The 11,646-nt window shown below is 39.9% G+C and overlaps 1 protein-coding gene across 1 annotated transcript; it reads right to left on the bottom strand.

Annotated features, from left to right (window-relative positions):
• Positions 1-842: 842 nt before the first annotated feature.
• Positions 843-11,234, bottom strand: LOC137109089 (scavenger receptor cysteine-rich domain-containing group B protein). The gene is made up of 12 exons (XM_067494480.1): positions 11,005-11,234; positions 8,766-8,905; positions 7,674-7,706; positions 6,371-6,409; positions 5,377-5,679; positions 5,214-5,282; positions 3,661-3,975; positions 3,160-3,228; positions 2,867-2,935; positions 2,431-2,745; positions 1,787-1,870; positions 843-1,681 (listed from the first exon to the last, which is right to left on the bottom strand). Exons 2-12 carry the CDS (start codon positions 8,899-8,901, stop codon positions 1,365-1,367), a joined length of 1,749 nt encoding a protein of 582 aa, XP_067350581.1. The 5' UTR covers positions 8,902-8,905; positions 11,005-11,234; the 3' UTR covers positions 843-1,364.
• Positions 11,235-11,646: the final 412 nt, after the last annotated feature.

The following is an 11,646-nucleotide window of genomic DNA, read 5'->3' as shown; positions in this document are numbered from 1 at the left end:
GATTGTAGAGATTATAGGTTTGCAAAGGGCTCATAATGCTGAGTCATTTTACCATGAGTCACCAAACACGCCCTCTTACACAGGACACTCTGCTTTCCCGTCCCCGTAGACGCTGGCTGTTTATGACATTGATCAATGAGCTTTTAGTTTACTGTTGGGCCTTCACAGTTTCTTTTTTCTGTGTATTACATTCATAGTAGGTGTACAGAAATGTTAAATTCATAAATTCGAAAAGTTTGGTTTAAATGTCACGTTAAAAGCATCCGAGATGATCCAGAATGTCACTCTGGTACCATCGAGGGAAAAACAGCACAGTTCTCACCTGGGCGGCTTCCAGTCAAGACTTTGCCTTTGTTCTTATGTAGCTTAATCTCATTCATCTAATATGTTCTTTTACTTTTGACAAAATGCAATAACCATGAAAATACTTTTGATGACTTCTCCAGAGCTCATAACATGAAATCAAACTCACATGCAACTTTGAAAAGAAGACGTGACACATTCTTCTTCTTATGCGCTAAACGTTACTCAACTTACAACTTATTAAAAAAAAAACATTTTAGTGTTTTTTCCACTGAAACTACACGATACTTGACCACTTATGATAATTTTAGATACCTAATGTTAGCATACTTCAGAGCACAACTGCTCTATAACGATAATAGTAGTCATATTTGCATGTGCCTGTACAATAATAAAAAAGGAATGTGATGCATACATTTAGGATAATAAAACAAATATACTGATTTAAGCATATTTTTGCACCAAACATATATTGACAAAAATAACATTTATTTTCTCACATGTAAATGATTATTAGTTACATTTCTTTATATGATGGCTTATAGACTACAAGTAACAGAATCATTTTTTTGATGCTGAGATACAGTATATTAGTCGAAGTTTGTATGATCTTGCATTCAGTTTTGCCCTTTATTATTTTTAATAATTTTATCACACATAGGTGTGAATTAATGATCTGGTGTTCTCCCTTGTGCCTTCATTTATCCAGATAATTTATAATCAGTTGTCTTGCATGGTATTCTTACTTCATCATCAAATGATACATGTACAGTAAATATTTTCAAGATTTTTGGGGCAAAAGAAAGCAAGGTAAACATTAAAAAGCTTTGTTTTTACTTGTATTAAATCTTTAAAAACAGTGTACATTGTATTTAATACAATATATTTATTTATAAAGTGCTTAATAGGCATAGATAGTCATAATATTTGATCGTATATTTTTATATTAGTTATTTTTGTAGGTTGTTGGTGATGGAGTATTCCTCCAACAATCTGAAACCTGTTATTTACATTATTTATACAAGTCCTATGATCATGATTGGAATGTAGCTTTGCTGAAATCACAACAGCGAGCAGGTGACGCCAGCATCTTCAGAGTGGTCACAATTGTGCACATCCCAGGATATATGGGAGCATAGCTTCAAGGAGGATTCTGCACCACTGCACTTCAGATTGTCCAGCAGGATTTGTCCATTTCCAGGCCCAAAGAAAGCTTCCCCTCGAGCCGCTGAGGCCCTTCCGCAGCCCAACTGACGGCAAACAACCTGAGCATCAGGGAGGTCCCAAGCATCATCACATACAGTGCCCCATCCTGAATTTAAGTATATTTCCACCCGACCCTCGCACCGGTGCTGGCCACCCACCACTCTCACCATTCCTTAAGAAAACAGAAGAAATAACAAAAATGTATGATCTAAGCAGTTTTTAAGATCAGTGCAAAAGAAAGTGGGTTGCTCTTGAGCAGAGAATATGTTCAACCTACCGTCAGAGGGTTGAGGGGTGGTTGTAGTGGGTATTGTATCTGTTACCCTTGAGTCACGTCCCATGGCAAAGTAGACGTCAAACGCTAGTGAAAGTAGAGGTAGAAGTAAGAAAAAGAAATAAATTTCAACATTGTTTATCAAATATGATTTTTGTACCAGTTTTGATGCTTATACAGAACTTTCCATTATTCTCATTCCTCCTCATGATTATAAGGTGAAGCCAGAATTACTCAAGAGCAATGAGGACTGTATGCTTATGCTGTCACATCAAACCGAGAACCAAGGACATTGTATCTAAGTAAAGGGAAGTCTGTATAGTGCTTAAATTTAGCCTGAAAGAAGCCTCTGGGTATGCAGCTACACTGATGTGCCTTGTATTTTTCTGCTTTCTGAGCTGTCTCCTCCTCAGAATACTAGAGTCATGAACTGCAAACAGACAGCTCAGCAGGGCATGTACAAATGAATGGACGAATAGCACTTACAGGCTTTCAGTGGAACTGATGACTTAAGATACGGTTTAAATGTGATTGTAGATACAGATTGTAGATTCCCTCTCTTCAAACCATTATGTATTGTCAGAAATATGATTAATTGAGCCTGCTTTGACCCAACATAATGTTAGAGATGTCCAATCAAGTCTTACGTGCACACATGACCCCAGCATCCTCATGATGACCACAGTTGTGCTGACCCCAGCCCAGGTTGAAACACTGGGACAGTGCCTCTTCAAAGCCATCACATGCCACATTGTCCAGCAGGATGGGACCTGTACCATAGCCGAAGTAGGCCAGGCTCTTGGCAGCAATGGCCGGGCCGCAACCAATCTGCCTGCACACCACTTCAGCATTTTGCATGTCCCAGTCATCATCACACACTGTCCCCCAAATGTTCTTGTAGAGGACCTCGACTCGACCCTGGCAGGTATTATTACCATTCACCACACGAATGGCTGCTCTGTCTGTGCAGAAATACATAGACAGGCATTGCAGTGTTAAAGTGTTAGAGTACAAGTGACTACAAGTGATTAAATAAATGAGTAAAAATTGCGTTTAGACAACAAATCGGTTTATTATTGCTACCTTTAGCCTGGACGACTGTTGTGGCAGTTGTTGTTCTTGGGGACTGAGTGACAGGAACATTTTCTGTTGCTGGAGAAAAAATGTAAGACATGTGAAACCTTCTTACTGGCTCAGTGTACCAGAACCCCTGTTTGTAATGATCAGGGTGATTACACAACTGGGGGAGATATGGCTCACCCTGTTGGTCATTTGGCAAAATTGCACATTTCTACATTTCTACTTTTAAACTGAATTCGAGCAAAACTACGTGACTGATGCAATGAAGTAATAATTAGTGTATAATGACACAATACCTGTAGTGTTAAATGTTCCCCAGAGCGCTCTCTGGTTTTGTGTGGCCACAGAAGGTATAGTAGTGGATCCTGGAGTGGGAAGAAACGGGGGGGGGGGGGAAATACATATTTAGTAGAGTGTAACTTCTACTAACACTACCACACATTTTTACATACCATTACTATACTAAATATATACTACTCCTCTCCTCTCGTAGTTTATCTTATCAATATCCCAACATTACCAAGTATTTGTTATTTAAATATGTTTACTTTACCAGGAGCACAACCGGGAGGTTCACATTTCTAGTCTTAAGAGTAATATATATGAAAGTATTCTATTATGTCATAAAGTTTTATATACGGGCATTCCCTATTTATTGATAATTGGCTAATTTTAGCATGGAAACATAAGACTTTGGCAGTTCGAGCACCTTTCGTCTTGATTTGTGATTTTTTTTTTTAAATAATAATGAATCTGGCATCACAATTTAATTTACAGTAATGCTGAGAGCAGGGTACCAGTGCAGGTGACTCCAGCATCTTCGTGATGGCCACAGTTGTGCTTGTCCCAGCCTAGGCTTTTACACTTAGTCAGGTTCATCTCAGTGCCAAAGCAGTTGACATTGTCCAGGTGAATTGGGCCAGTACCATAGCCAAAGTAGGCATTGGTGTGTGCATAGACAGCAATACCACAGCCTGTCTGTTGACACACCACCCGGGCATTGTTGAGGGTCCAATCATCATCACACACTGTCCCCCATGTTCCCTGGTAGTAGATCTCTACCCGGCCTTGACAAGGGTTCCGTCCACTCTCGAGACGAATGGTGCCATCTCCTAAGTCAAGAAAGAGAAAAAGGAATTTGTATAGGTGAAAACTGTAGCTGCTAGGATTTAGGATTTATGTTTGATCTGAAAACAGTGAAAATTGATACACATAGTGGAGAAAGGTGTAGGCCTATGGAGAACATGCTGTTAAGTTAAGGTGTCACACTGCACTATGCATGGATAGATATCACCTGCAGGTCTCAGCCCAGACAGTAAAACATGTTTTACACAGACAACAGACATTCTCATGTGTCCATCATTTGACGAACGCTTGAATCCTGAAAACTTCCCTCTATTCTCAGTGGGTTTTAATAAGGTCACTGAAGAATTAGGCAGCTACGTCATTTGTTAACTAAACTTGAGTCTGTTCTTAGCTATCATGATCTTCATAGGAAGCAAGGCATAAAACGCTGGGTCAACCACAACAAAGGTAAAACAAAAACACAATAGGGCTGCCTGAAATTAAAGAGGCCTCTCAGGTATGTAGCAACACATTTATTCCTGAGCTGAAAAGCCTGTGATGTGTAACATTTAGTGACTCTATACACCCTCTATTCCCATAATATTTGTAATAATACTAAATATGTTTGTATGGGTTCATTTCAGATAGATTCCCACAATTTAAACCCACACACTGTGAAAAAATAGGCCATTGTTCCTTTTTTATTGAAACCTGCCCGTGCATTTTGTAGTAATGTAATGTAGTAAAATTAGTCATGCCACCTGTCAGCGTAATGTGAGCGTGTGTCAGTTCTATAAAAATCTAATCCAACACAGAAAGGCTGACCTGAAGTTAATTTTCCGGAGTATACAACACATTGTACTCTACAGTTCAGAAGGCTTTATTAGCCCTTTTTGCAATGGAATGAAATATTTACATGAATGATGAGCGCATCTGTCCTTTTTTTTTATGGAAATCTACCTGAGGTGGATGACTAATACCTTAATTATCACTAAAGATTAGTTTTTAAGAATATACTGTATTTGGTGCATGGTCAAAAGCTAGTAATAGAGTTGTTTGGCCTCCTGGAGTATATGCAAACATATGCTGTTGTTTTACTAGTTTACAAGTTATTCACATTATTTTTACATATTGATTTTCATATAGTCCCTAGTTTATTGACTTAAAGTGATAATGTTTGTACCTGGATGTTGGTTTGCGTCTATGTTTTTTTGAAGAGAAATGCATCAGTCATCTCAAGCTGGCACAGCACTAGTCTCATTAAGATAAAAGCAGTGGCACTTACGTAAATTAGAGATCTCCCTGGGTGGTGTAGCCAGACTCTCGAAACCTTTTGCCCCGGCCACTGCAGGTTCTAGCAGCAAAATAAACAGGAAGCAGAAACTGACGTGAAAAGAGAAGGAACACACCACTACCTTTGTGAACTTAAAGTTGTAGCAAGGCCTTACCTCTGCAGGTAACACCCACATCCTCATAGTGGTAACAGTTGTGAACACCCCACGGCAGACTTCTGCACTGGCTGAGGTCTGTTTCATTTCCTCTGCAGTCCACATTATCCAGATGAATGGGCCCCGTTCCTTGTCCAAACTGAGAGCTCGTGCCCACTGCCACAGCCACTCCGCAGCCCAGCTGCAGACACACCACGTTGGAATCCACCATGTCCCACTCGTCATCACATACTGTGCCCCATGAGTCATTGTAGCGCACCTCCACTCTTCCTTCACACCTGTTACGTCCATTCACCAGTTGTACTAAAGACAGATAAGCAAACATTAACTATCAGAGTATATCTCCATCCGATTCACTTAGATCTCTGAATTTAAAAACAGCTACATGATGTGTCTTCGAATGAGGTGAACGGGTTCAGGTTATTCGATAATAATTGTGCAATCTTACTCAAACATATGAGATTTATTAAAGCTCAACCGTGTGGACAACGCAGGTTTGTGTTTGTCTGGCATGCCTCTAATGCAGTGGCAGGGACCCCACGCTCCTCAAATGCCGCAGCACTGCTCGTTTATCAACTATCCCCGACTGCACTCTGCTCTTCCAGCTTTTGCCCGAAAGAACACACCTGATCCAGGTAATCAGCTGTAGGTAGTTGGGAAACAAGCAGGGTTGTGGCTCTTGAGGAGCACAAGTTCCCCACCTGTGCTCTAATGTAATGACAATTAATAGCAGGAAATAAAACCTCACGGAAATAGTCTATTCCTAGCAAGGAACACAATTACCCACATGACTCCTTGAAAGTGAGTGCAGTGGATACAGGGGGGTGGGTGGATACACTGCAAATAAGTGAGGATTAGGGAAATACCCCAGGTAGTGAACTGCCTTTAGTAATCTCTTTTCACTGACAAGCAGCCAACCATGGAGACAAGGTTCAAATGAACGTGGTTGTGTGAGCATCATATGCGAGCAGAGGTGGAGGTAGCTCTTGCCTACCTTGATACTGTGTCTTCCCTGGGGTTTGCACCCCACTGGCTGATACAGGAGGGAGGAGGAGATAAGGCAGAGAGAGAAAGAGAGAGACAGACAGGTTATGGTCAAATTATTTGCTGAAAGGCGTTTCTTGGCCTACCATTATAACTGTAGACTATTGCTACTAAATCTATTTTCCTGTAACACTAGAACACTAGGGTGCTATAGCACCTCAACAGGAGGCCCGTTCAGAGCATGTACTGAATCGACTACAACAGAAACATGTCAACCTTTGTCTTTACAGTAATTTGGCTCTTTAAATGGTAAGTGGTTAATAGCCATGATAGCAGCAAGGAAAAGCAGAGAAAGTTGACAATAATTGAATATACTGATAAAAATATAACATTCTATCATATCATACTAAGCGTTGTTATGACCTGACTTTTCAGGCCATAACAACGCCAATTTATTAGGTTCACCTATTAGGTTCACCTGTACAATCAATGCAATCCAATACAGCCGCTCTGGCATGAATTCGACTTTTACAATGTTATGGTTTCTCAGTTTTTAAGTTGAAACTGTCAGAAAGGGTATAATTCAACTGTGTGTCGTACTGGGGTTCGTTATGAGCAGGGGTGGTTCTAATGTTTTTTTCATCCCATTTAAAATGAACGAGGGAGCCGAAACACATTCAACTAAGCAAATGAACATGGCAAATATTACAGCTGCTAAACAGCGTTGTCATTGTGAGCATGTAGGCATTCAGTAACAGAACCGTCATCCCGGCGACAGATTCTTAGTCTTCTCATTTTAAAATTAAAGGAAATATGATGTACTTATCTGTGAGTGGAGGAATACGGTATCTAATTCAATAGTTTTTTCTATCATATCACCTTTATTTAATTCTTGTCTTTTTAATAGGAAATGTGTTTCTTTTAATCTGCATGTTGCTAGTTTTATGCAAAACACACCAGATCCGTGTTAATCTTAGCTGTCACGTGTGTTTTAAATTCAGAACATTTCTGCGGTGAGAGGGCTTTTCCCATAAGATACAGGATGATTCCGGATACGTATTGAGGCCATTTTGGTTCCTGAAAACTAATATGTCAGGTTTCAATAATTCACAAAAGCAAGTTTTTTTTCAACTATCACATCCACTGTGTGTCAAGTCACAGGCTTCTTCTATTAAGGTCTCTCAATAAACATCGACAGCATAGTTTAGATTCAGAGACTGGTAACAGACCTGTTGATAGCGTCACAGCGTTACACAGATTTCCACAGTATAAGATACAGTTCTTGAACGTACAGTAAAAGGTACTTTACTTACTGGGTAGAGCCCTTCTGTTTATTTTGATGTCTCCTGAAATTGAAATACAAAAATTTTAGTAGGTCTCACACTTGTACATCTGTTGGCTCTGTCAATGGAAATAACCAGTGAGTATATCCGGTTATCACAGATAAGCAGAGGGCAGACAGTAACTGTGTACACAAAAGCACTCATCTACAGGGAGTTCACTTGCAGGTACACCTAGTTCTTAAGCATTATTAACACCTCAAACATGTGGTTAAGAACAAATGCACAGTCAACTTATTGGTCCCATTCTTTTTCACTTTATAGCAGCAGGAACCTTTTCTTATTTAACTGAATTCTAACACATCTCAAAATACTGTATTCAGTTGACTGGAGTAGCAGGCAAAACATGAGTAGCCCTAAAGTTTTGATCCAAATCATGAGCATATTTAAGATTTTAAAAAGCAAGGAGATCAGAATTGTAGAATATTACAGCACAAAATAACTGCAGATAAAAGTTGCAATTCAATGTAAATCTTCAACCAACCTCTAGTCCTGGGCAATATGTGAAAAACTGGGTACTTAATCCAGGACTTGCTACTGAAAATGTTAGTTTGCCAAACTTTTGAGGCCCATTTTATTTCATATACATTTCACATAATTTCCTCTAACAGTGATAGTATTCCAAAAATAACACTATGAACTGTACTTTGGCCATTTGTAAGCAATTTTACATTACCTATTGGATCTTTCTATATTTTACTTAAATAAATAGATACAGTTAGGTGCAAATGTTTCCATCCCCTTATTTTAAAATGACAAGAGCAAAAACCAAAACAAAAAATTTCATTAGCATAATATTTAAATCTCATGTTGCTAGTACACATGTTCCTTTATCACAAATGTGTTAATATTTAAATAATAATGAAATAAATAATCAATGATGCAGACATGATGAGGCGTGATGGTTGATTAGGCTATAACCTGTTGTAGAATTTGTACACTGCATCCAACATGCAACATTGTATCCTTGACACTAAACCCCCCCAAACACACACACAAGTACACACGTGCGTGCATGCAAACACACACACACGAACACGCTCTCCTGCATGCACATACACTCACCGAGTCGCAGTAGCACACCAACGGCCACCAAGATTAGGGATCCAAGCAAGGATAACAGGAGCCAAACAGCCGGGTTCCAGCACCTACACTCACTTTCCACGGCACGCTGGCCTCGCATGGCTGCCTGACTGACCATCCGCCTGCAACAAACAAATTCAGGCTCTCTCAGGTTCTCTCATAGGGTGTAGGACACACTTTTCTACTACAGATCAATCACTATTTCTGTTCGGGTTCAGAGTAGCCTAATTACAGTATTGGATTGCTTTTCTCGGACGAAGCCTGAAGCTATTGTTACTGTGCCGTAATGGGGATTGGTGGTAGTCTGGGGCCCGGCTTTGGAAATGTCAAAAAAGGACTATTTCCACGGATCTGATGCACATCACTCCCAGTAGATGTGATGGAGCTGAAAGGAAATTCTTACAGTATACAATCACATGCGTATGTGCAGCAGCTCATGCTGCTTTTGACAATAATACACCAGGGACACAGAGTTAAGTTACGTTTGTAAGCATAAAATGGCCACCACACATCCTGGATACAGTAAAATGCTGCACCATGAGAATCAGGATTACAGCAGGTCTGTTTTAGAGCTGAGGAAGGTTCATTAACAAACTGCCCACCATCATCAACAGCTGGGAAAAGCTTGTGTTACAGACAGAGGCAGGCACCTGTGTTGTGTTTCTAAATGGGATTTTCCTTTCGGCAGAGAACACTGGGATTCACTGACAATCACTCAATAATCCGAGTTAGATAGTGATGTGGCAGACACTGAATACTCTACATTCTACTCAACTGACAAACAGTCTGAAACTGAATGACAGTTACTTACAATGAAAGATAAAAGATCTAAATGGAATCATGTCATTAAAAACATGAAAGATGAACACACATCTTGCACTGAAAACTGATGCTATAAAAATTCTAGGTTGAGGCTGGAACCATTGTACTGCAAATTTCACTTTTTTTTTTGTGCAAATGTCCCATGTGTTAATGGGAAGCATGTTGTCCCTTAAAGACAAGAGTGTGCGCTTCAGGCTCAGGTTGTTTGTGTCTTCACTCATACAGAATTCCCCCTGACCTTACACAGGAATGTGTATTAGGGGATGATGAGGGCAGAATTTGATATTGGCCCCTCGAGATAGTGGACATTCCGGGCCCAGGGGGCACAAAAAGACATTTCTGCTTTCTGTGGTCCCCATCGTCAGGCATAAACACTGCTTCCTGCAATCTGTCACTAGAACCCTCTAAAACGCTTAGGTACCCGATGACACAGCAGGGGCGCCTCTTGGCTTCTTGGAAAGCAGGAGGAGGGAGGAGGGGGTGTTAAAAACTTTGAGCCACTGCAAAACATACATGCAATCATCTTCAGCTTATGAAGGTAAATTCAACTTACTGTCACTCAGTCAGTGTGTTAGACTTTGAGCTATTAGTGACACGACAACACAGAACAACAGTCAAAGAACCAATTCATCAAGTTTCTATGTGATAATCAGTACAGAAGGCCAAAGCCCACAGAAAAGTCATTTTAAGTGCAATTGGGAGGTGGGGATATTAAAACCAGCACAGCGCTTGGGAAGCTCAGCTGTCTCATTTGCAGACTATACCAACAAACTACTCGAAACTCTGGGACAAATGGCTCAGTTATGAGGGATGAAAAATAATCTAGTCCCCAGTGTTATGTTTTTCAATACTCCATTCATAGAAGGATGTAGCGCAGATCCGCTAGGGAATAATGTTGCCTTTTGTGTTAGCTCTGCTTCCCCTCCCTTCTCACGTCCTAGTGCTGAGAAATAGCTGAAAGATCTTGGGCCCACAAAAATACCCCTTAATGTCGGAGATAAACCAGAGAATAACACTGTCAGTCCCTTAAACTGAGAGTATTCTGTGCCATGTAACCACAGAATCAATCCTTTTGTCAGCATGTGTGTCTGGTCATAGCTTTTTATGAGCAATATCCTATTTGTTCCAGTTAGTATTGTAGAAATGTGATAAACTGTGACAAAAAAAATTTTGTAATATTATATTTTCAAAACTGTAAGAATTTAAAGTCATAATTAATTAAATGTCGGCTTTGCACTTACACTGTAAACCATGTTAATGTAGGGTGTGTTTTTTTCATATTGTGATAATGGCACAGAGATAGAGTCGTGTTGGGAGTAAGTAGTTGACAATGCAATTAAATAAAGCAAACAAAAAAGCAATTTCATTTCATTTTAAGTATTTCATTAAAAATACAAACCTGGTGTGGAAGTATTTATCGTCAGTCCCAGTAAACAAAAAATTAGGTGGGTTTCCTCCACCAAAGAAAATGAAAAATAAAAATACAAAAAAGATCCTCAGAGCTCTAATAGCAGGCACTGAATTCCACAAGTCACATAGAAACCCCAGAAACTTAGTGGAGAAATAGAGGCGAGAAACTCAAAGCATCCAGCAAGTGTATGAGGTCTTTCATCTCCTGCGTGACTATAAGTACATGGCTTCAGTAACAGAGATTACATAAAACTAAATACCAGAGCATTGTATGGTAATATTTTAACACCCTGTACCTGTCTATGCTTAAAAGAAGCAGGAGGGGCAAAAAAAGACAAAGCCAATGAAAGCTAAGCCCTCAGTGGTACTCCTGCATCTCCAGTTTCAGGTAGTGCTCACTTGAGGTGCGGTTCTGCTCATCTCTGCATACACTCGTAAAAAGATACAAGACTGGGGCTCAGGTTCTGTGTCTGGGATGTGTGTTCGTGTGTGTGTGTGTGTATGTGCGTGTGTGTGTGTGTGTGTGCATTTGTGTTTGTCTAGGACTCTCCCACACAAGTGTACTCTCCAGAATTGCTATTGTGAAGCAATGTGAATTCTAAATCAGCAAGTTACACATTTTAAACTTTTT

This window comes from Channa argus, chromosome 24 (genome assembly GCF_033026475.1).
Source record: "Channa argus isolate prfri chromosome 24, Channa argus male v1.0, whole genome shotgun sequence".
Taxonomy (NCBI): domain Eukaryota; kingdom Metazoa; phylum Chordata; class Actinopteri; order Anabantiformes; family Channidae; genus Channa; species Channa argus.
Note: the sequence above shows the minus strand (reverse complement) of the source record. Positions and strands in the feature narration are given on the sequence as shown.

Coding starts and splice junctions, on each gene's coding strand:
- LOC137109089 (XM_067494480.1), bottom strand. CDS start 8,901: ATGGTCAGTCAGGCAGCCATGCGAGGCCAGCGTGCCGTGGAAAGTGAG. Junction 6,410..7,673: donor AAACAGAAGGGCTCTACCCA/GTAAGTAAAGTA, acceptor CTCCTGTATCAG/CCAGTGGGGTGCAAACCCCA. Junction 5,680..6,370: donor AGGGAAGACACAGTATCAAG/GTAGGCAAGAGC, acceptor ATCTGTCTTTAG/TACAACTGGTGAATGGACGT.